The sequence below is a fragment of the Platichthys flesus genome, chromosome 3, assembly GCF_949316205.1.
Source record: "Platichthys flesus chromosome 3, fPlaFle2.1, whole genome shotgun sequence".
In the NCBI taxonomy this organism is placed as follows: Eukaryota; Metazoa; Chordata; class Actinopteri; order Pleuronectiformes; family Pleuronectidae; genus Platichthys; species Platichthys flesus.
The window spans coordinates 16,181,191-16,207,413 of NC_084947.1; the positions used below are offsets into that span (position 1 = coordinate 16,181,191).

Genomic DNA, 26,223 nt, shown 5'->3' on the forward strand with positions numbered 1-26,223 from the left:
CTCAAAATAGCTTGTCCCCTACACATGTAAGCAGCTGTATCATTGTAAATTGCAGAATTCAATGCAGAACAGTTGGTAGCAAAGATAACAGGGTCAGCAACGCTCGTAATTGATGTGCTCGACACCGGCAGCAGAAAGAAGATCATGTGACAGGAGACTGACAAACTGGCAAAGGCTACATCACGATCGAGAAAGACCCTAAAGTCCCAATCAGCACGTGAAGGTTGGGTCTCATCATTTCAAAACAACACGTTTCTGCCCGTCCAGCCTCAAAACAATGGGGCCAGCAGTGTTTTCAAGCTTCTCCATTTTTAGCAGCTCCTAAAATCTGTGGACACCAGGCGTATCATTACCAGGATGGTAATTCCAGCAGACTTTGGGTGAGTGTCGGGGTACACCCTGGACAGGTCGCCAGCGTATCGCAAGGTTGAACAAAAACTTGATTTTCAATATTTGACTTACATCTTGTGGTATCTAGCCATGAAGATACTTAGATGATAGCTGACAGATGGACTATATGGCCTGACAGCCACTGGTTTCCACTGAGCTACGCCTATAAAATACCGAAATGTATGTGTTGAATAAAAAATACTGGCAACTACAAACCTATGAGTGTTTGATAGTCTCGCTGACTATCACAGTGGATCAGGGTAGAAATACATTATGAAGCTGAGGCTTAAGTTGGTCTTTCCTGACTGAAAGAACTGTACAGTATTGTTATGTATTGTTATGTATTGTTATGCAGCTTCTCAGTAAACTCAGTTTGTGTGTACGAGCCTCTGCAGCCAGGAAAATAGCTGGTCTAGTAATTATTGGTTGTTTTCTGGCATTGTGTCAGTGCATATTCTCCTGAACCCGACACGGCGCAGTTATTGATTTCAATCTTCTTCATGCTCTGAGATGAGTTGCTGCTGGCGCCCACTCGTATCAACCACTTAGCTGAGAGCAGCCACCTGATAGGGGGGAAAATGAGCGGTGAGACATCAGGAGGGTCGATACTGAGAGATTGGTGAGGACAGAGGGGGTTTAAGACCACACATCAATGGAAACCAGGTTGGCAGCCATATTTAAGAGAGATGTAGAGCAGATATGATGCGAGGCGCTTTGGTTGGGACACATTTGAAGGAAAAGTGAAGCGACTCATTCATGTGAATAAATGACTGCTGTAAATCATAGTTTATGTTTCCTCCACTACAACACATCAGCTCTACAACCACGCTAACTATTACCATGTGTGTCTAAACTGCAGATTGACGTCAACACACAATTTATCCCACTGCCGCTCCCTTCACATTTGAACACTTCTGAAGCTACATGAGACGGGAGTCTTTTGTCAGAGGTCATCCAAAAACACTCCATTATAAGAACAAATAAAATGTTTAGCATGTACAGGACTGCCTGGTCCCAGTGTAGCCCTAATGTGGGTCAAAGGGTTAATCTTATAATACTCCAGCGATTGTAACGTATGTGCCAGGAGAGATTATATCCACTGCATAAACATTGATTATGTTCACTAACAAACGTCACACGCCGTAAAAGATTTAAGAGTGTGTAAGCACAACAACAGCCAGAGACTTACACAATGGGGGGAAAAAGGGGGGGGGGGGGGGGGGGGGGGGGGCGACGATGGGGATTTTTGGAACCGCTCTCCTGAGGAGGCTGGTCTGGTACAGAACATATTGGCTCATGTTTATTTGCTGACACTCATTCTGTGTTACGTCAGCCTGAATTACTTGACCACAGAGTAACAACTATCATCGGGATTTTGAGTAAAGCAACAACGGATCACATTTCCCACCTCCAAAAAATGTATTATTATTTGGGCCTGGGCTGAGAATGACTTTAAGGGGACCATTTATTCAGTCTAAAAATGCACGCATGTAAAACAAGTAATTGTTTTAATTTGGAAAAAGCGAACGACTCCACAGGGCTCCATTAAGAGAAGGATCAACTGAGGTGAATATTCAATCCCTGACCTCCTCTCTATCCGATGTTCAGCACATTCCGGTTCCCTCACAGCGGGTCAGAGGTCGTCTATAGTCTCTCCGCGGGATTAAAACTGGCTTAGATAAGATGTACACCCCTAGACAAAAATCAAATTCTTTTCCTTTTTCAGTGACATGGATCTATGGCATCAGTCTAGCTGTACTACTGAGTGCAAACAAATGTTTGAGGAGAAATGAAAAGTTCAGTTTGGGATGTCAGTTCGACTCCAGCCGCCAGCGTAAATCAAGCCCTTATATCTTCAAGTCAGGACTTTGCCTGAGCGGCTTTGCTCTGGGACGTTACGACACACGAAAGGAAAACAAAATGAAATGGAGGCCAGATGGTAAAAAAAAAGGAGGGGTGGGTTAGGGGTGGCGAAGTGTTACTAAGTGGTACCAGTCTCAGGTCACAGGTCATGTCACGCAGCACAGTGGAGCCTTCATCTCGTCCCCTAATGAAAACAGGAGTTAACTGAACACGCGTTTAACTGTTTGTTGTTAACTGCAACAAACTACAATGAGGAGGTTACAGCAAAAAAAGACTATTGGGTGCACAATGACATTTTAAAATCACTCAATTTGCAGTACAGTTTATCTTTGACCCAAAGACTGACCCTCTTGTGCTACTGCTCGACACTGAAGCCCATTGTGAGATTAAAGACCTCAGTGAGGCTCACATCTATAACGGTGAAGCACTTCTCATGTCTTCTTTTTCACAGGGACAAAGCAATAACCCTGCTCATATTGGAAAAAAAAGACTCATCCATCACAACCTGTCTGCACAGCACCAATTCAACAATTATGGAAAATAACCTTTTTAATCTAAGGGTAATAACAATGCTGTCTATGTCCCAATATTCAGGTTTTAAAGCCATCAGGGGTTAAAGTTTTTTAGCCGCAGTACAGACTGCATCTTGGTATTAACATTAATCCAGAGAGCACTAAGTCATGTGTTCACACCTTAAAATGTGTCCTGGACGTGTCTTCTGTGGCCACTTGTGATTGGATGTCACTTCCCCCGCTCTATATGCAAATAATCACGACTGCTATTTGTGTGCACACACACATCATGAAGTTATTTTTACCCAATGTGAGTTTAGAGATGTTCCCTATGTCAGAGTGCGTGGGTGTCATGGATGCAAGTGAGCGAGAGTGAGAAAGGCAGAGGAGGGGCTGAATGAATCTCGTGCAACTGCTGTGAAGAAATGTTTTTACCATTAAAAAAAATAAAAGTATCAATCATTATGTGGTGATCAGTGTTGATATCGTGGTGGCTACAGACGCATGGTCACTGAGAACATAAAAAAATATATTCAAGTGATTGTGAAACAGCAGCGGGTCAGAGGATGTCAGTGGAGTAGGTGGTCTGGCCGGGGACACATTTGGGTTTACACAAGTCAAAGAATGTGACCACATGCATCCAACACGACCTCTGAATGTGGTTTTGTGGATCTCAGGACGCATACGGGACACATTCACACCTCACACCTGTATTGAGGGCTGACAACTTGTGATTGGATCACTTAGGACAGTTCCAAGGTCAGTGTATTACCTGTATGAGCATCCAAAAGAACTGACTGAGGTGGAAGTAGTGAGAGAAGAGCGCCAGAGCAGCACAGCTGTCCTCTGAAAACATCCGGCCCCGGAAAGCTGAGACCAGTAAACAGATCTGTGGAGAGAAAAAGACAAATTTGGAACTTGTGTGTGATGCGAATTTCACACGTTCTCACAGGAAGCGGCAGCAGCAAGTTTTTATGGAAATCCACGCATGTACACAATTTGCTCCTTTAGGAGAACACTGGAACATTTTTGTTTGTATACAGGTGCACTGCTCCTCGCAATGCCAGCAGTTCATTTTGTGTCCGTAGGCAATTTGCAGCTTGTCCTATGGTGCATACATTTTTTAAGTAGACAGCAGGATATGGATACCCCCTCCGCCCCCACCCGAGGAGAGACATCCTATCCTGCAGACCTGTTACATCACCATGCAGCAAGCAATGCAGACTGGAGCCAAAATAAAAACAACAACACAGGCAAAATGTGGTCCTTCCTATCGTCCCACACATGCAAAGATTTGTGCAAATGTGTTGGTGTCACGTTTCTCCGGCTAACGGAATAAAGGGGCACCGCAGAAAACAACGCGCGGCAAGCGTGTGTGAGTGTGAGTGTGTATGTGCAGAGAGAAAGAGGGAGGGAGATTTTTGTAGATGGAAATGCACCAGGGCCAAAATTCAATTTGTAACATTGGAGGCAGGACTGTGTGGAAAACCCATGAGGGCAGCAGAAAATACTGCTGCTCTGCCGTCCATCCCAGAGCTTCATTAACCTCTGGCACGGACAAGAGTTCGGTGCCACTGCAGCTGGCCGATTGTTACATAACCCTTAGCCCATTGGCCCGCTGCCAGCACCGTGGACCAGGAAGAGACGTGACAGAGAGTGTAGCAGAAGCCGAGGGACGTGGGGGGGGGGGACTGATAACATGGTGTCTAATGTTACTTTACATTACGTTCGCTACACTCGTCAGCCGGGGACTGAGAGCAGCAGTCGCGCAGCTTCAGGTGAGAAAAGGAGGGTTTATCACCACATCTTCCTCAAACAGCAGCTTAACAGCGTCTCTTTAACCTAAGCACACTGTAATTATCCGTCTTTTAGTCATTTCGCCTGCTGGTACCACCCTCTGGTATCGACTCATTTTCATAGCAGGCAGGTCGCTATAGTAACAAGGTAACTAGGTAGGTTGGGCACTGCAGGTCCACACGCACACTTGCACGCACTCACAAACAGACACAGCTAGCTTTTGAACTGTTTTATGAGGTCAGACAAGGGTTGACGTTTAAAAGACGTGGCCTTCACGTCGAACCTTGATTTGGTGTGATGCCAACGTAGTCGCTCCTAAGTTTACTTCTCTCTACAGTCTTTCTATTTCCCGCTGTCCTGAATTCTTACATTTAGAAAATCCCATCAGGAAAAACCTTTAATAACCATCCTTGTGATTTTTCCAGCTTTTACGAGCCACTGCCTGCAGCCTCCTGTTGACTAAGGGGAAAAACCAGGGCGTTCACGCAAAGAAAGGAACCATGAGTCGTTTTCCCATCCATGTTCCAGGCCCTGCAGTGTGTGAGTGGAAGGGATGGCACAGGAAGGAAACTCAGGCTCGAGCTGCCTGGAAAGATGCCTTACTGGGGGGGGGTTGCTCAGGTAGCTTATGGGAACAAAGATTATGCAGGGGGGCCTGTGTGTGTGTTTTTGGCAGAGCTAAAGCCTCATTCGACCATGGGCACAGAGTGACACACCAACTCTCCTCTCTAGGAAACGAAACAATGGGGAAAGGGCCGAGCGAGAAATGCCAAATACACTGCAGGACGTGTGACACATACTCGTGAGCAAACACGCAGCACAGACAAGCAGGCACACATGGAACTGGAGGGGGATGAGTTATCAGTGAGTGTGTCGGGGTATTAGACTTTGGCTCGGCTCATCTACTTTAATGATTATATGGATTTAAATTAGATTTGGCTGCATGTACAGAACAACAACATAGTGAACACTGTCTGGAACGGCAGTGTAAATCTTAACCAGGCTAAGCTTCGAGCAATGTGCCCGCACATGTTTGCTATAGGCTTTAGAGACAAACCCTAAAATCCACCGGGATGTCTACTGAACCGCTCGACCTACTGACCCCTGTGGATGACATAAGAGATAATGAGAAATGACCCTGTGAGCAAAGGAGGGCAAAGGGCCCAGAAGAGTGCAGCCTCCGACAGTTTGGTGCCTCCCGGCTGTGTACGAGTCTTGGTGTGTTTGTGTCCTCCATTGCCCTGAGCTATAGGAGCGCCCTGGTGTGGGTTGAGGATAGAAACCAGGTGAACTCTGTTAACCAGGTTGGGCGAGTCAGCAGGTAACAGGGTGGATCACTGGAAGGTTTTATTTGATGACATATTGTCTCGATGTATTCAGTCTGGTAAAAAGGTAAAATAAAATAAGCAGTTCCACAGACAGATAAACACACACATTGTCACTGTGGTGCCTTTTTATTGCTTTTGTGCCTGTTGCATAACACTCTATTGTTACTGCTGAGTAGGCTCTGGTAGAGATACACACTTCATGTCACAAAGACACAGCTTTGTGCAGTTATCCGAATAAGGACATTGCATTGCCTCACAAAATCGTATCCCTAACTTCTACCATAACCAATCCATGCCTAACCCTAGCCATAACCTAGCCATGATTTATATCTTAGTCCAAACCTTAACCAGGAGCTCAGAAGTGACCTTAAGCTTCATTTGGTCAGGTTTTTGAGCTCCATAAGTGCTACTGGTTCTGACAAGCTCAGTGTTTATCACAGACACACACACACACACACACACACACACACACACACACACACACACTGAAGTTTACTTCCAGCTGCAGCTCAGATCTGTGTTAATGCTGCTGTCGCCACTTTCTGGGATAATGTACAGTGAAGCGTAGTTTTAACACTCAGACAGTCACAGGGGACAAGACACAAGCCTTTAAATAAACACAGGAAATTTCTCTTCCCCCGGGGTCGTATTGACTTTACACAGTATATAACAAGGCAGTAAATGTTTTTTTTATAAATGATGTGTATTTGGAATGTTTAAATGGATTTAAATTAACATTTCCACTGCAGTGGCAGAAGTGTTGACTTTGCTAGAGAGGGATCACATTAACAGGTTAAACATTACAAGGCCCCGGAGCAGAGGTGGATATTGTCCCAAAGTTGATGTCATCTGTTAAAGAAACTACACCAGTGAACACAATTGGACTGCTACATTTGAACAACCTTTGAAGACCGGGAAAAAAATAAAAGAGGGAGGTGGAATTGGGACAAAGGGAGTAAAGTACAATTCATGACCGAGAGGACTGATCTTCGGGCACTTGTCAATGGTGGAACATGCAACCTCTGTGACCTAATGACCTGTGACATAAACCGCTGCCTCTCATGATAGTGTCACCTGTGACGATTGTATACGACATCATTTGTCAGATCAAACCCCAAACTAATTCCTGCACCTGTTGCAGTGGCCTTATTGAAGAGAGAAATCTGGGTTAAGATCAAGCTCTGTACTTCAGAAAGAAACGTAAAGTCAGCAGCACAATATGTTTCAGGACTGGGATTGGATATCGGCCTTGGAAGAGGTCTGAGGTAAGCTAAGTAGATCTGGAGGTCACGGTTACAACTGAGGCCATTGTTCGCTGCTTCGAGAAAAGAGCCTAGGTACATGTCAGCGCCGAAGTAATGAAAACTCGCCACGGGGTTGGATTAGCTGTGGCGGGGAGGAGATAGGTGCGGATGTGGAGTTTATCAGAGCAATATCTGCTCCTCTGTCCTTTTGTCCCCGAGCCTCCTCCTCTTTTGTATAAGACAGCAGGAGTCGCCGTGTCTAGAGCCCCTCTGGCTTATTCAAAGCAGAGACAGGGAGGTGCTGCAGGACTACATCGCAGCTGGTAAAGCAGGAACCAACTAAGCTCACATACGTAATGCCTGAATCCTATTCATTCATTATCTTACCAGGCAAAGAGTCGATATCAAGACTGTGTGGAGAGACAGATACAGAACAAAATCTTTGACACCCAAATTAGCGGATATATGACCCGGGTGACATTTTTAAACCCGGGTAACCCAGTTAAAAAAAGCTGTTTACTCCTTTAACTCCTTTAACTCCTTTAACTCCTCGCTGTCTTGCCAAATTCTCGTGTTCCCCCACATGTCATATTCCCATCGCTGCCGGTCGGAGTCATAGACGTCAACAATCTTTGTCTACTGCATGTCACTTTGACGAGGGTGTGAAAGCCAGACGCTAGCAGGTGTTGATGGGTTTTTGGTCCAGTGAAAAATACATTACTGTAGGAGACTGAGGTCATGAAATGCTATGACAAAACATAGGATGTTGTCTTGTCATCAGGTCTGACACCTTAAGTCCGAACAATTGGTCCATGTCCTTCCCTAAATGTCCAATGACAGAGCCCCACCCTTTGTTTTATGGCCCTGAAGCACCTCTGCAGCTCAGAGCTGATGTTTTCGTTCCAGATCGCTTGCTGCTCTTCGGGAATTCTTCTTCTAATCTATATAAAAGATTTAACCTCACTTTGATTTGACAGGCGGCCTCTGTAATAAACAAAAGGCTTGTTTCTCAACCCTCGCTCAGCAGTGGTAAATGATCCAAGAGGGGCACATCAAATGGGATTAATGACAAATAAACTCATCAAGAGGAAAATGAAAGGAAGCAGATATGTTTAGAAGATGCATTGGCACAAAAGAATAAGAGAAATTAAATTCAGTACAATACAAAACACGTTATGTCTGATGGAGGAGAGAGAGCAATGCTGCAGCATCAGACTACACATGGGAAACTATGCACAGTAAGTTCTGCTGCTGATCAATGCACACCCTGTGTGCTGATGCTGAGGCAGCTCAGTGTACCATTGTGGCTAAAAATAGCATCTGCCTGATGCATTACATCACTGAGGGAACAGGGCATTGGCTGTCTGCCTGCCAGACTCTCCATCTAGACCCATGTCCAAAACACTTAACCTCCACCTCTCCCTCTCCTCCATCCTCCCTCGTCCCAGCTCTTCCTTCTGCAGCCCCTCAACTCCTCGCCCCCTCCTCCTCCTCCTCCTCCTCCTTCTCCCCTGCTCCCTTAACTCCCCCCTTCTCTCTAACAGCTACCGGTCTGATCTAGCTGGTTCCAGCCTCAGCCTGCACCCTGGGTGTTTCCTCTAATGCCTTTGTTCTGGCGAAGAGAAGATGAAAAAGAAACGGGAGAAAGAGAAACATGAGATTATTATTCCACACTCATTCATTCTCATCACTCTCACAGAGGCAGAGCCTTCCCGTCAGGCCGCCTCACTCCTCTCATCACTGTGCCGCCACTCCTCCTCAGGACTTCTAGTGGCCTAAGCAAAAAGAAGCTAGACTATATATAAGAACACATTTATGTAAGTACACTTAGTGAGGCTTTAAAACACAAATCGCGGCAACAGTATCTGTGCCACTCAATGCAGTTTTTTTTCCCACTCTTCATTGTGAGCAAGCATCATCAGTCTCCTCACGTGCGGCAGTCTCTAAATTCATGCGAACGAGCGGGTTGTTTACGTGCCGGAGCACACAGGGCCGCGAGTTGCACGGAACAGGTCACATGGGGCCTGCTGATAGCTGGGTTAGTGGGCCAGTGTGTTGGGGGATAAGTTAAGTGAGCTGACATTCGCTGACGAGACATGTGAGGTTGGTAAAATACAGAATAAGTGAATACAAACACAAAATGGGGCCAGTCCTGAGGTGGGGATTGATCAAATCTCAAGTGTCTAACATCCCGACATCTAAATCTTTCTATATTTATGAAATACTAGATGGTTCACCAACGTACTTTTCCTGCGTGTTAATGAGCAGCCATTTCAGGTATTTCAAAACAAAAAAAAAAAGCGTTTTCAGTTGCTTAAGGTTAGAATGTAGGAGTAAAGTTCACAGGTGTTTGGGGTTGAACCTTGTGCTGAGGCTTATTTGCTGAGCCAGCTGTTTGCAAATAAACACCCTTCCCCCCTTTGGCATGTTTCAAATCCAAACAACCACAACACCACATCCTACATTCGCTTACGTGAGCACACGCCACAAAACCGGTAACACTGTGTCTACTTGCATCTGTGAGACAGGGAGGGGAGGATCTCAGGAGCCTTTATACCGCACATTCTGGGAAGCAGTGATATTCCCACAATAGATGATAAGATATAAAGTCTGCAGGTTTCAGGGCTTTGTGAGAAGGCTACAGCAAGTTTGCACAATTGTCAACAAGTTTACAGTGACATTGATGTCGTTGTTCAAAGGTGAGGGAATGTGGAAGCCAAGGAAAATCACAGTTTTAGTTTTTTTTATGTGTAGTCAGAACATTTGAAGATTCTTGTGCCCTGTACGATATGTATTCCTGATGCATCACGTTCTAAAAGAAGCTGAATCAATTCATATTGGTTTCATCATATTATTATACGAATTCTTCTTCAAAAGCTTCTTCCCACAGACCGTACTAGTGCTTAACAAGATTAGATAACATATTTTGTATGCTTATTATTTTGTTTTTATTGGAAATCAATTGAACTCAGCCACTTCATGATTATCACACCACAGCCTTTTGGGATTGTCGTTTGGTTCTGATAAACACGATTACATTCCATTGAATGTTTAACAGATTTGGTAGAAATGACATTAAAACTTCACCTCAGCCAACGAGGTTGTGTTTTCAGAGTGTTCCTTTGTTTTGTTGGTAGCTTGTTTGTCTCTAAGCAAGATTACACAAAAATTACAGGACGTATTACCATGAAACTTAGGTGAAGGATGCCGTATGAGTTAGGGAAGAACCTGTAAGACTTTGGATTGATATGTATGATGAAGGTGTGTGCTCTATGTGACATTCTAGCTCTAATTGTTTTAATGTGTATATCCGTTCATGAATGTTTTCTGTGTGTAGTGTAGTAGAGACTGATGCAAACTGAAAGTAGGGGTTATATGGCTCGTCATAACGTATCTAATGTTCATGCATTTAGAAAGACATGGATAGAAACTAGTCCCAATTCAACGTACTCATGTTCACTCATACAGGGAGCAGTGCTGGTGCTGCCTCCTCCATACAGACACTCTTAGCACCACCTCCCACACAAGGCGCATTTATCCACACAGAGCGGCCTCTGCTCTTTTCACCCATTCACACTTCAGTCAAAGAGAGTCTGCAGCTGGAAACCTGCAGCTGCTTCCAATCACAACAGGGCTGCTTTCGAGACGCCTCTCCAATTTCCTTCCTCAACATCTGGTGCGAACCAGTCTGGAGGCCAGACAGAAAAGTCTTCGGGTTGCACGGCAGGAACTGTGCGAGTGGATTCACACACACACACACACACACACACACATGGCTCCTGCTATAAAAACACTGTAACCAGCTGAGCGGGGCCAGCTCCCTAAACACACACACTCAGTGGGTCGACTTTGCTCCACCACAAGACTCACACTGTGTGTTCTTCAGGGCATACATGACGTGGGTGTGCACCGATCCACAAATAGAATTCTATAGTCGAATTCCATCGTTTGACCACATTTGCTTTAAACTATTCTGACTCAATATATGAAATGCCACACAGCCAAAGTTCATGCAAACATGAGCACTTTTCAGCTCCGGATGATGCTGTGAAAGAATATTTGTTTTTCATTCCAGCAATTTCACCAACCATCATTCTGTATAGGTGAGATGGATTCAGACTGAGAACCAGAGAGGGAGGATAATCTGTTCCTCTGTATATACACACACGATATTTCTTTCTATCATAAACAATGTCAATGCAGCATACATAAGAGATTTGTCCAACAATTATCCACTGCACTGTCTCACAGTCCCATGTGACGTAACTCACGTGTCACCATCATAATCGTGTCAGCATTTTTAGCGAGTGTTCTAAGAATTGTGATAGGGAGAGAGATCTGATTATGACAGCGCCACGTGTGTTACATCACAGGTACGACTGGGAACAATTGGGCTGCTGGCCTGGGCACACATGGATCGTATTCCGGTGGGCCGTTACATCACCTCCAGTTCAGTGGTTCTTTTATGCTTCGTCTAATCATCAGGCGCATAAGTCGAATCCTATTGATCGGAAAATCCTGCAGAAACCTACACTGACCCACTGAGGCTGCCTCATCCACTGCTGTGCAACTGGCCATCGATCCAGCAGAGATTGTGTCTTTGCAAATTGACGGACCTGCAGCAGCTCCCAGCCTCCGTCAGTGGCCGGCTGAAAGGCCGCTCAATATGTGAAGACTGATTGAGTTAAATACTGTGTGTTCCATTCATGCTGCTCCTGCCCACACACACACCGTTCTCTGTTCCTCGCAGTCTCATTTAGACTTAATCAGAGCCACCGCTGGACTATCATGTGCTGTATAATGTCTCAGTGGGCCTCTTCAACTCAAGTGTTAGACACAGACTAAACTAGCACAAGGCCTAGAGGACTTTGGCTCAGTCCAATACATGTAATTTAACTCTCAACTGTTTTGCAAGTTTTAATCTGAGCTACTTAATGAAACTCCTGTTGAGGATTTCTTGATTGGCTGCTCATTCAGAGAAGACGAGATTGAGGATTTGAAAAACGTAATTTGTCATAAAAAAGAAGGGGAGTCATTGGTATGGTTTTTCATTCACATCTGCTGTTGAACTTGGCTCTAACTGTGGAGCTACAGTGACCCCTACAGGTCAAGGGGACCAAGGGCTGTGCTGCCTATGTGTGTGTGTGTGTGTGTGTGTGTGTGTGTGTGTGTGTTTGTGTGTGTGTCTGGTTGTGTGTGTGACTGTATGTGTGTGTGTGTGTCACAACTGAGAGAAAGCTTGCTCTGCTTTCTTGATGATATTGTGAACATTTGTCTATGCAGGTGTGTTTGTGTCTGTGTGTGTGTGTGTGTGTTTGTGTGTGTACTCATTTTACCAGCATAAACACTAACCTTGTCAAGACCAGTAGACCTTATTGAGTCCAGAGCCTGATCCCAATTAGGCAAATCGTTAATGTTGAGCTCCTGGTTAAGGTTAGGGGTAAGATGTAAATGTGAAGTTTGGTATAGTTTTCCAAACAAAAACAAAAATCCTAAAACTGCTCCAACAGAACATTCATAAATTCTAACCAAATATAAATGTAAAAAAATCTATTGTAAATCGTTCTCATCACCGACAGAGTTAATGCCAATATGCTGCATCATTGTGTTTGGCGACAGTCGGGAAAATCCGAGAAACCCAGTGGAATCAACAAGCTGGAACGGCAACAATATTGACCTCAACAGTTTCAGGATGAAGCATGTTTTCCCTTCTCCAAACCACCAAGGTTCACTCCACTCTGCACACAGAGGTCTGCCAAGACAAGCTGTCAAATCCCAAAATAGAGCAGGGACTTTGACAACTGCAGCTCCAACTTTGCTTATCAGCCACAATGTCAGCAGCCTTTTGATGAACTGGATGACTCCACCGAATTAGGTAAAAGGTGGCTGCTTCTTTATGAGGAGTTTGGAAAGGGCAGCGCTATAAGTACACAACAATGACTATTGTTACATTTAAACAGACTTCTTCATGCTGGAACATTTATTACACCTAGGCCCTAAAAACGCAAGGTTTGAATATGACCTATTAAAATAAAATGACAGAAAAGTCAACAACTGATAAAATGAATCAAGGCCTTGATCTGACTACTCCCTGATATCTATCTGTAACTGTATCATATTTATAACTTGTATATATACATATAGATAAATACAATATAAAAGTAATGACATAGTGCAGCTGAGTTTCCAGTTTATGTGAATCTGTATTTACGAGTCTATCGCTGTGACTTGTTATTCTGTCTTATTTGTGTAGCTCTAAAATAACCAATCACCTCTAAGATAACTGCCCAAGGGCTTTGACAGTTTTTAAATTCATTTATTTTTTCTGTTTGAGGGCTTTCAGGATACTCTGTTCGCTGTTCTAAATCTCACCTGACAAGATAGCTGGAAATAGAGGAAAGTTCATGGAACTGTGTCTGGGGTCAGCAACTCTTAGGACAACAGACATTTGGCAAAAGTGAGAGTTAGTTTAACTTCCAGAGTCCAGAGAGGTCAGAGACTGCTGTGGCACAGCATTAGAAAAACTTAATTTGGCTTAAATTGAACATAACAAATGGAGGTGCCAATAATGGCCACAGAAACAAAAGCATAACCACTTCAATTTGTGCGAAAGCTGAGGACACGTACAGTATGAGGTAAGAGAACTTAAGCCTTTTTGGTATTATAGGTCAATAGTTTACCAAGAAAAAACAGACTTTCAAGGATGGCTTGCATTGGTCGAAGACTCCACTGTTGGCTCACTGTAATCTAGGTTAGATTAATGTTTACAGGAAAACTCCTCAGGGTGCATTTAAGGACTATAGCAGCCACCACATTGTAGATGATGTTGTTACACTATGATGAAAATGCTGCTGGCAGACATCCTGGTTGCTGATTTTCTAATATATATAAACACTTACCCACCAACCTAGACAATGTTACTATCTATTAACTATATACAAAGAAATGTATTTTAGTGTACAAGCTCAGTTTATAAAAACATGCCTTAAAAGTAGGTTTTCCTGTTGGTTTGGACTAAATGTCTCTTATTACATGTCATTTAGCTGACACTTTTATTCAAAGCCACTTCCAATTACTATAAGGTCCAGTATCTTGCTCAAGGACACAAGAACACTCTCCCAAGAGACTGGGACCGCAGCCCTTCCGGTTGGAGGATGACCGCTCTACCCCTCGGCCACAGCCGCCTCTATAAGTCCAGAGCTCAGTTGCAGTGTTGGTTATGTCAGTTGATATCTGAAACAAGGTTTCCAAAATATAATAAAACAAGGGTGTGTGTGATGTCTTCAACACGTTTGACAGAAGGAGAAATGTGTCCTTTTGAGAAACCCTGCAAGTAAACACAGTTTTTAGAGGAATACTCCACAGGGTTCATTTAAGGACTATAGCAGCCATCATATTGTAGATGATGTTGTGACACAATGATGAAAATGCTGCTGGCAGACATCCTGGTCACTGATTCTCTGAGATTAAGTCACTGTTACCAGTTTAGGATAAAAAAACAAACGTGTGGAAATCTTGTCATTGGTCAAACTGATGAGTCATACAGGACGTGCCCAGCCACTCTCACTGAGAGAGAGAGAGAGAGGAACAGCCATAATGAGAAGTCAGAGAATAGAAACAGTGTCATTAATCATCATTTTGTGAAAAGAAGGTTAAGTGAGAGCAGTATATTTTAGGACAGGCAGTCTGTCTGCCTCGTGTTTTCCAGTTTAGAGGGAAAGAAAGACCTAAACAGTGAATGAGACTTTACTATATAGAACTAAGCCTAATTTTCCATTGTCGGGCAAAAGCGACAAGGTCATAATGAAAATTGAGTTGTAAGTTGCTGCCAAGTCGAACAGAGGCGGATCAGATGAAGAGGAGGAGAGGAGCACTAAGCACTAGGTGGTGGATCAGCCAGAGGACTGTAATCTAAGTCTCCCAAGAGGCAACACACACACACATACACACACGCACACACGCGCACACATGCACACACGCACACACTTTTCACTCTATTTTGCTGTGAATGCAGACACTCCTCAGAAGGTCAGAATTCCCAGAATATGGTGTTAGGCGCTTGTGAGAGATGGACTTGCAGTTTGCACGGGACCCTACTGTCTAGAGCTGATGGTACAATTATACTTATAAGATTATACGTTATGACGTTAGGGGACTGTCAACATGTTTGCCGACTCCCCTTTTCTGAATCGAGATGGCATTAACGTGAATTTTTCCAAGTCAGGAACTAATTTCTCCGATTTCCGATATTACATGAACGAACATTAAGCAGCAAAGGCTTCCTATGTTCCTTTGCTCGTCAACGCCTCTGCTGTCAGTATTTCTGCCTGTTGACTCACTGCAGCGTCCACCTCCAGGCTGCAAGCTGAAAGATATTTGCTCATCACTCCCAATTATCTCCATGTAATCGGGGGAAGTGATGATGTCAGAGCCTAGATGCCAAACTCTAATTATGCTGTGCTTCTGCAATAAACATTTCAACATTGAACAACATTATATGAATACAGTATATATATGAATAAATATAAACACAGATTTCTCCTCATTCCTTGCCCTCTTTCACAATTGAAGGTTTGCTGACGCACAAAACCTCCCTCTGTTTATTTGTTTAATGATTGGTCATGTTGGGAACTGATGAACTTCCTCTGGAAAAGCGGAGTCACTCACTTTATTTATAAAGAACTGTGTTGATAAACTCTACAGGTCTTTGATTCTGGCACTTCATCCATCTTCATTCCCAGAGAGAGCTGAGAAACTGCCTGCTTGCCTGTCCAAAACCAGACGACTTCTTTATTCTTCTCAGAGACGGGAAGTGACTGTGGTGTGTGGTGTTTGTGTGCATGTGTGTGAAGGTAGTGTTTTTGTGTGTGTGTGTGGTTTGAGGAGCACACTTCTGAATGTTGGAACCTTTCCCAGAGCTAACAGGAAATCCTTTAAAATCTGAACTAAGAGTCACCTACACACCTCCCAGATACTGGAATAAAGAACTGGGGGCACTGGGGTAAACACGTATGATTGTCCGGTACATGGGGGGCACTTTAATCACAGAGGATGGGGAAGTGTTTTACCTTCCCACGCCAGCTGATGCATATGTGTGTTCAAGCACATACAAATAACCCTCAGCTCTATTTCATACTACATACAGGACTTCTGTCAAACACAAGTTATAATCAACAAGAACCAAACACCAACGGACCAAGGAATATTTCAGTTTTATCAAAGTAACTGAGGTTCCTGTGATTTTTTTTAACTTTCAATGCCTTAAATCGGTCACTTTTAAAATCTGTTTAAAAGTGTTCTAGATACAGTCTATAGGGACAACACTAGAGTACGACAGAAGAAACAATGACCTCTTTGACACTTCTACACTTTTCCCTGGAAAGTGTCCGTGTGTCAGTGTCCAATGTCATGTACTGTTCAGAAATATTACACAACTCAACATCCTCTAATTTTCTTGAAATTAGTGGGAAAATGGATCAATCTAGAGCAAAAAAAAAAAAAAAGAAAAAACAAGTTCAACTAAATAGAAAAATTAAACCATCAGCCATCTAGTTGTGTTTGGAAAATGATGGCTCTACCCAAAAATATTTATGTCAACACTGCTAATTATCGATTAATGAATGCGATCTTCCCCCTGGAGACACAGTGAAAACAGCTTGAAAACTGACCTGAGAGTGTCCATTCTGGCCTTATTGCATTTGGAACCACTACATACATCTGTAAGCTCAGAATATGTTTTAGTTTATTGAATTAATTTTTTGCACCAAATAACTGAGATTCACTGCTGCTCCTGTGATGAGCCCCGACATTAAAAAGGAACAAATTCTAATGCATGTTACGATGGATACACACAAGGCGAGGCTCACTCCCATCGGACATATGCACTGGGTAAATTTCCACTCTACACACACAATCTTCAGTTGTCTTGCTGAGGGGAGGACAAACTGCTGTCCAGAGCTGGAGGCTGTGTGACCTCTGTGGTGACAAAACATCCACACAAATACACACACACACAGACAGGACTATGGCTTAAATATTGGCTTATCTATCATAGGTTGTATTGATAGTGTATGAACGATGTGCAAAAGATCAAGCACTGTGCATATAAAGTCTGTATGAATGTGAATATGAAAAGCTTTGAGTGGTGGATAAGACTGGAAAAGTGCAACACTTACCCAGTACGTTTAACATCCATAAAGATAATTTTATATTCGGAAAATACATATATAACAAACGGCCTAAACCAGTGAACTGAGGGTTCCGAAGATATACGTTTTGTTGCCTTTACTGGTGCAATTGATTCTTTGAATGTGCTGAATACATAAAATGTATTATTATTCCTATTATTATTAAGCTTATAATTCTCCCGAATGTTCCTTTTCTCCTTCTATCCTGCACTTCTCCTTCTCTTCTATCAATACTACTGTTTCCTCACTGTCATAGGTGAATCCATAGTAAAACATACTTCCATTGGTACCTTCAGGTCTATGACATTATGCAAATGATTGTCTAAAAAGGATTACAGCCAGACATACTGTGGCAGTAAAACAATTTAAAAATGTTCATAAATTGAACCACGAGCCTGCAGCTCCTCCACCTGCTCTCAGACTCTCTCAGAGGTGAGGGATATTATTCCAGCTCTCTCCAGGCAACTGGAGGTCTCGCAGCGAGAGAAATAAATCAAACCAGCAGCTTTCATTTTCTCCTCTCTGAGGGCAGCAGCGTCAGTGACCAGTTACAGCTCAGCCACCACAGATGGAGAGCCGCCCTCGGTCACAAGTGGTTGGTGCTGGAACCTGACAGCTCAAATGAATGGTGAGGCAAGAGCCAGGCTGTGAGCCACAAGTTCATGAGACATCTGTGTCATCGTGTGTGTCTCTTCCCTCCTGAGAGGCAGGGTCCTTCACCTTCTCAATACATAATATTTCACACAAATCGAATTAATATTTTTTAAATAACGTAGAGGTCTGAGCTGAATACAAAGAAATTACAGGCACAGTGGATCCAGATAAATCTTTTTTTAAATCTGAATGGCCTCCAACAACAACCCTTGTGAGAAAGAATGGAATGATGAGCAGCTGTTAAAAATGAGATATTTCATACTGATAGCTGCATTCAAAATAATCAAAGACCGTCTCGTGTCTCCTTTAATAAAAATTGTGTTATTAATTCAATTCAAGTGTGTTTGTATAACTCGTTGAGAAAAAAGTGTAATTTCATTCAGTGGAACGCAATAACCCAATGTCTGTTTATACCATATTATATACTCATTATTTTTACTTTAATATTATTATTATTAATATTATTATTACTACTACTACTTCGGAAACTGTAGGATTAAAAGATGTACATTCATAAACTGGATGCCATTTCACTTTGTTCAACTGTGAACTTGTCTAGTGTCTAGTGTCAGTGACAATAAAGATAATTTGAATCTGGACCTTGGGAAGTGAAATACATATAACAGCGACTCTTCACTAAGAGATTTTGGTTTTGATAATTCGTCACATATTTCAACCTCAATCCTCAGCATCTGGTTTCATCCTTTTTAACAAGGCAAAATCAGTGACTGAACATTTGGGCTGACGGCTGTATTGACGTCAGTTACCAAGTTTATGAATATAAGACGTCTGAATTTAAGCAGCTGTCGGACTCAAACAAAGCTTTTAGAAAGAGGAGACTGGAGACAAAAAGACAAACAAATCTCCAGCTGGAGGTTTATACAGAGAGGGCGGTCATGTTTGTCTCAGATCTAAGATTAAAAGAGGCGCAGAGTTAAGTGAAGACAATGACGTCCACTGGTCTATTTTCATTCAGCACATCCTGCACAGGGAGCCTGTCTTGTCTCCATAATATTCCCAGCAGATGAGCACTAAGAGCCTGCGTCTTTACACCAGACCTTCAGTTTGCCAGAGTGGAAATCCACCGGACCTCCGTCGACTGACCTCGACTAGAAGGCCGAAGAAACACAAGCATGTATTTAAAAAAACGATATCACAATCCCGGACGCGTGTGCATCCAAGGAAGAGGGCCTTGAACACAAAGTACAGTATCAACAAGGAAACAACAGGATGGAATTTTCCATCCGAAACCCTCTAAGGTTCAGGGGCTCTGCCGGGGCCATAAACAAGTCGGGCCCGAGGTGCTTCGCCCCCAACGACAGTCTGCTTTAGTAGGGGCTCGTGTTTGTCAACCACAGAGAGGGGAGACCAGTGGAAAATTACCAGTCCCGCACTTACTCATGCACACGTACACACACACACGTACACACACACGGTGGGGTCCAGCTGAGACACCGACGCGCAGCCACATTTCTATCTCGCTCACTGCTTGTGTGACAGCTTGCGTTTTTAATGGGCTGCGGGTGCGGGGGGCATGGCTGCGTTGTCAGGACGCGCCGGCCCGCAAAACTACGCAACCGCTGACATTCAGTGGTGTGTGTCCGCATCTCTGCACATTTCCAAGAAGATACCTGTGACATGTCTGGTGACCAGTGCGATGGGACGGGGCAGCGTGTGTGTGTGTGTGTATACAGTTTTAAAAATAGACTATAAAATTTGTGCGTGGGTTTTTTCCTGGGTGTTTCTGCGAAAGTTTGAATGTGTGAGCCGCTCATACATAGAGCACAGAGGGACAGGGGCCTCTTCCGAAACTTTCCTATTCATCTGCAGTGAGCCCATATATGGAATGAAAATGCCGGAGTAACAAATGAAGTTGTAGGTGTGTGTGTGTGTGTGTGTGTGTGTGTGTGTGTGTGTGTGTGTGTGTGTGTGTGTGTGTGTGGGTGCGTGTGTGTGTGTGTGGGCGTCTGGAAGTCTCAGCCGTCAGAAGCATTGATTTGTGGGTCACAGTGCACATTTGTGTAGGGAGTGATCACAGTAAATATGCTTTACCTGGGTTCCGAGGCAGCTCACCATCATGTGGGTGAGCAGTTTGGCAGCAAACATTGGGAAACGGGAGCACAGCACATGGGATATGATGGCCAATGCAAAGCCTGTGGAGGGGAGTGGAAAACACGAAAACAAGATGAATAAATTATGAATTGACAGCGGTTAATCATATCGATGTGGGAGGGACAGAGATGACCACGATCCACCAGAAAGAAAGTAAAGCGAAATGCGCATTGCAGGTGTGTTTTGTACCTGAGATGCAAATAAATCCTGAGGCGTAGAAGGCCTCGTTGTAGGATGCAAGGGTGGCAAACTCTGCGTAGGCCGTGTAGACAGACAAGTGGGAGCAGGCACATTCCACATAGCTCCCACTCTCCTTCACCACCCTGCAGTACTGACCATCGGATGACCAGCTACAGAGGAGGAGGAGAGGGAGCAGGTAAATGTGAGGAGAAAAACAGTTGTGACAGAATTGCAATGTTAAAGAGATTAGACGACAGATGAGGCAAATAACAAGGAAAGGAGCCCTTCGCTCAGCAGTCGGCCCAGTGGGGTTTTTGTATCTTCTCACAGATGTTGTGCAATTGACCATTATATCAAAGTTAGTGCTGGATTCAATGTTCCTCTCCCGAATGTCATATTAACACGACTTTGGTTCTTGCTTCACCTTTGTCTCTCTCAGTATCACTTCCTTCATCTGTTTTATTTTACTGGGATAGATTGCCCAAACAAAAAAAACTGCCAGTTCTTAACAGTGTGTTCAAGCCAAGTTCCGTTCCATTCCCCAAGAATGTCCTCGACAAACCGACTCTGAGTGGAAGGGTTCAGACTGGAGCAGGCTGCATGTGCAGATGTGAACGAGAAAGATGCACCTTCCCCCATGGTCCCACAGAGAGAGGCCTTGGTGAGAGGATGAACTTGGACTTCTGCCCTTTACTCAGCAAACTGGTCTCACTCGCACAGAACGTGTGAGGATGACCGAGGGGTGAGCGCGGGGTAACGACAAAAAATGTAGATAGTTCTAAATATAGATGATCTGTTTCAGAGAGACACTGTGAAGAACTCAGATAAAGTCGCCCTCTGGAAAACATATTCATGGATCCCAGTAAGGAAGACGGAGACTAAAGGTCTTGGCACAACAAGTTCTTTTTTTCCGGAAGTGCTCTGCGTTGAAACGTAAATACGACCTCATGTTGTGTCGCTCACTTTTACACAACGACTTTGAAACTTTCGTCATTAAAGTTTTCTGAACAATTTAAAGTTTTTCACATCTGTCAAAGGTTCATCAATCATCAAAATCAAGCCAAACATTTCCAACTGCTGCAGATTCACATTTAAACCCATAACAAGGCAAAATACAACTTTACTTTTATAATGAAATCCTGTGTACGTGTCCTTAACGCTATTGTAGATCAAAAATGCATCAACAAAACAAGACAACGGCCATTTTATTTCCTTTGTTTGATGGTGGTATTGAGTAACGTGAGAAGAAGATGAAGACACCACAAAGAGCTGGAAGAGGTTGTGTGCTGCATAAATTGAATCACGGTTTCTCACAGAATGATTCCTTATTAGTTTGTTTTGACAGAAATTTGTGTCCTCTCTAGTATTAAACCACATTTGCTTTTACCAGTACCGGTGTCATTAAATCAATCAGGACTTAATATGTGTCTTAATATGTGTGTCTGTGCTGGATCACCTTGCAGTGGTCTGGTTCCAGAGAAGGCACAGAGACCGGCCTGGTTTCACTTGCTGACCAGGGGTGTGGATACGATACACCACCTCATTCCCATCCTCTAAAGGTCGTGACCCTCTGTCCTGGAGGCTGACTGAGAACACCTACATTCAAACAAGTGATAACACGAGAGAGTTCAGCTCTGGAGTGAACTAAAACATTTATGGCGAGTTTCGGTTGGAGCTATACTGCCCCCTGCAGGAATTCCTAAAAGAAGTAGTTTTTAGTAAAAAGGTCATTTGATAAACTTCTTTTGCTCCTGACATGACGTGAAGAAAACCTTTCTCTACCTTTCCATTGAGAGCAGTGGTCGTATTGTTGCTGATGAACCAGTGTTCAGTCCTGAACTCGGTCTGCTGGATCCGGCTGAGGTTGCCACAGTCGGGAGTCAGGACTGCTGGTACAGCCAACAGTGTGTCTGGGAGCTGGAAGAAGTCTGAGTTACGGCCCCTGAACTTGTGCCCATTGATTTGTGTTGGGTACCACTGGAAGGCAGAGATGGTCATATACGGACACGTTTCCAGGACGGTACCCCTTCTGCAGAAATCAAAGGAAAGCATTTAAAACCTCATTAATAATATTGAAAAGGACAATCAAGTGTGTCTTGTAGTGGAAAGTCATCGTAAGGTTTATCGCTTAAGGTTTAAAGAGCGATATTGACACTCACATCGCACACTGGCTGTTGGTGAGGAGGGAGAAGGCAAATCGCTCAGCCACGTCGGCAAGGTGGCTCAGGCCGCGGGTGTCGACCCTGCTGGGATTGGCCAAAGAGCACAGCAGGTCATAGGTCAAGTTCCGGCTGCTCTCCTGTAAAGGAGTCCTCTCCGCCTCTTCGAGCACCTGAGAGAGACGGGGTGAGAGAATCACTACGACTCTCTGGTACTGTTTGCATGTTTTTGTCACTGATGCACATCTGATTTCTATTTGACTCTGGCTCCGTCACTTCCTTCAGACCTCAGTGTTCTACACCTTCTGTGTCTCTCATTCATTCCTTCATTCATTGTGTCCATAATGCTATTTGCTTCTGCAGTGTCTCCTTTCACTCTCTCTGTGCACCCATGTATTCTCAAGCTGTCTAACTCCTTTCTCTTTCTGCAGCCCTGCGCACCCTCCCTCATATTAAATTACAGTACCGTCTCCACTCGTCCGGAGGCAGAGCGGGTGCAGTATGCAGACTCTGATGACAGTGCTCTGCTGGAGTGTCAACTGTGACCTTTTCGGAGGACAAATTAGACCTCACATCTGTCACACTAGTGCACTGGTGATGTTTGCCCTTTAGCAGAACTCTGTCAGACAAAAACTACTCAAATAAACTACTGACTCACAAACTTCAAGTGGTGGAATTTAATTTTGCTCATTACTGTCTAGAAAAAAAGTCAAATTCAAATCAGTAATCTGCGATTTGCAAAGTCTGGGAAACTAAACATTATTGACCTCACAATTATTACCTATATAAAATCTCAAAATGTTAAAGAAAGTTTTCAAAAATTAATGGATCTGCATCAAACAGTGATTAAATAATATATCATGTCTCAATGTTTCACTTCTTCATTTTCTCTCTTACCTTCCCCAGAGCTTCGAGCACGGCCGTCATCTGCTCACGATTCAGAGGAGGAGTGACTTTGTTGATCAGCGCTTGCAGCACCTGGTTCAATATATCTGGGCCCAGAGGCTGATGTAATTGGTCGAGTAAAACCCACATCGCTTCACTCGCAGCGTCTGACACCAGGGTCACATTGGCCAGCCCGAACTGAGGGTGCACTCTGGCGCCCTCTGTAGCGTTGTAAAGCTCCACCTGGAAGCGCTTCGGTGTGGGCAGGGACGAGGCGAGGTCAGGAGTGAGGTAAATGTCCAGCGTTGTGTTGTGGTGGCCCACAGCGAAGGTTATCAGACCTTCTTGTCGAGGAAAGTCCATCCCTGCTTTAGCGGGCCGGATGATGGAGGGCCCCACCACCTCATCCCTCAGGAGCTCCTGGAGGAAAAACACAGAAATCATGACTAATAAAGTTTTTAAATCCCATATAATGAGAGGTAATATAACGTATTACTATATGTTCAACACCTGTAAACAGTTAGTAACATTTATACAATAAGACCTTTTAACGGCACATGTGATGCACAGTGCCCACATTGTCTGCATCCCAATGTAAATGAGTGAAGTTCACCTCATGTTTTGACAGATGTAAACCAAATGAGGACTGGCCTTTATTAATAGCAATAAGAACAATAGTATGATCTTTTATGATGCAGTCTAACAACATGTTTCCTCTCTCAGAGGTTAAAGCAGACCCTGTGTCTGTGTGAGGTTTAGATTTTTGTTGAGTGCACTAGACACTCGATCCCACTTTGATCTCCAATATCAAAAAGTGTCAGAGCCAGTGGAAGTAAAGCCCCCGATCTGAGTGCAGCAGAGTTGTCGGTAATAATATCACCTCGAAGAGAAATGTGAAGGTGAGGAGAGGTGAGGAGAGAGGTAAGCATTTGTCTTGCAGATCAATAACCCAGGAGTTTTATTGAACTATATAGACACTATAAATGGACGATGGACTGAATAATGGGGGCATCCATCAGATGAAGGTGAAATTGACTATTAAACACTGCTGTGTTATTGATCCTCCATTTTAAAATGCATAAATTAAGTACTGTATCATGCAAAGTTGGTACTTATGCAGTATTTAATTGCACCACTTTGCAGTACATAGTTGTGGCACAGGGGAACAGTGGTTAGCACTGTCTCCTCTTGGTTTGAACCCTGATTCAACTTGGGTCTTTAGTGGTCAGTAGGGATGGGCTCCTGCTACGCCCTGGGACCCTCAAAGGAGAAGCGGTATAAATAATGGATGGATGGATGGATGGATGGATGAATAGATGGATACCCTAAATAAGTGGACATATTTAGAATAACTACATTTACATAATTTAATTTAAATATTCTTCTTTTACAAATAATTCCGTAATTTTTGCTCAGTTGTAGCAGACAGTGGATTACATAATTAAGTAATCACATTTAACAAACAGGTAATTCACATAACTGCAGTGTTATTATGAAGAAGCCTGATTAGATCAATATACTGTGCTGAAACTCAGAATGATGAGATCTACAAAAATAGGTCAGAAACACTTGCACACCTCAATTTTTGCTGCAAAATGGTTGAAATTATATTTGTTAAGTTTGAAAATTAGACTTCCTACAATTTAAAATGACACTTCTAATGCAAAATTGAACAAACCACTTCAAGGTTCAAGGGATTTTCTTCAATGCAATTTGTGCATATTTCACTGTATCTATGCCAAACTGTATTCACATGTATGTGAAGCTCCACATGTGCACGATTGTTACTTACCCGTGTGCGGTATTGTACAGACATGGCTGAAGCTGTGCTTGCTTGTCTGTAGATCTGCAGACTGAGCTTTGTGGTCTTCAGCGTGGCTATGGGAAGTCTGTGGCCCGCCGTGAAGAACACAATGCCTTGTGGGTCGTCGCTCTCTGCCAGGGTGATGTTGGCGAAACGAGTGGTTTGGTTAATGGCGGCTCCAGCACCCACCTGATAAATCTCCACCAGGAACCACGTCTGGATCTCTGGCTCCTACGGCGACACAGAGGAGCAGGTTGTGTCATCTGTCTCATGTTGGAATACTCTGTGTGTTTGAAACTTAGCAAGATCCACCTGCATCCCACTAACCTCATCATCGTGCACCTCCAGAGTCAGAGCACATATCACCGCTCCTCTCCTGCACAGTGCAGTTCCCGAGGTGTGCAGCAGCTCTGTGGTTAGGTTTACTCCATTGCTGACAAGAGTCGGAGCTGCTTTGTTAAACGTAGCTCTCCAAAAGACCTGCAAGTCCTCAAAGACTCTGAACAGAGGGAGACGGGGGAATAATAATGACAAACAATTACAACAACTTGGTGGAACAAATTATATCAAACTATTGTCGGGGTAAAATAAACCTAAAGTTTGTTTTTCTTACCTGTTTTCTTGTCTCTGCAGGTAGAGGACAGCAGTTCTGTTCTCTGAATCCTCATCCAGTACTTGGCCCATCAGAGAATTCAAACTAAACCCTATAATACCATTATGGAAATCACTCCCTGGTACGGACAGACAAAAGGATGAATCACACATAAAGAGAAATAGAGGAGAAGAGAGAGTGGAAATGAATTTCCTTTGAACCTCAAGATTACATAATAATTTATTTTCTTTTTCATCAATCCTATATGAAGAATAATTAAATCATCTGCCCCCTGATGTGATTATATGAGGCCGAAAATAGCAGATGGAGACGAATGCAGCACTGACATGATGCTAATCAAATGGTATTAGTGAAAGTGGAGACGAATAGAGAATCACTCATTGAGTTAATAAACATATGTCCGCAGGTTCATTTGATTTGTAAAGATAAAGATACATCTGCTGTAACATGAGGAAAGGTGCTGAATACAAACCAACAAATAAATACTTTGCATCT

General features: G+C 43.6%; 1 protein-coding gene across 1 annotated transcript in view; it reads right to left on the reverse strand.

The window, feature by feature from the left end:
• The window catches only part of adgrv1 (adhesion G protein-coupled receptor V1), a 98,742-nt gene that overhangs the window by 25,340 nt on the left and 47,179 nt on the right, over positions 1-26,223 (reverse strand). The window contains exons 80-89 of the mRNA XM_062382587.1: positions 25,729-25,846; positions 25,443-25,614; positions 25,104-25,346; positions 23,324-23,731; positions 22,427-22,599; positions 22,050-22,296; positions 21,724-21,863; positions 20,277-20,437; positions 20,028-20,128; positions 3,538-3,654 (exon numbers count right to left, since the gene is read on the reverse strand). Coding sequence (XP_062238571.1) covers positions 3,538-3,654; positions 20,028-20,128; positions 20,277-20,437; positions 21,724-21,863; positions 22,050-22,296; positions 22,427-22,599; positions 23,324-23,731; positions 25,104-25,346; positions 25,443-25,614; positions 25,729-25,846 — 1,880 coding nt within the window. The remainder of the gene's footprint in view (positions 1-3,537; positions 3,655-20,027; positions 20,129-20,276; positions 20,438-21,723; positions 21,864-22,049; positions 22,297-22,426; positions 22,600-23,323; positions 23,732-25,103; positions 25,347-25,442; positions 25,615-25,728; positions 25,847-26,223) is intronic.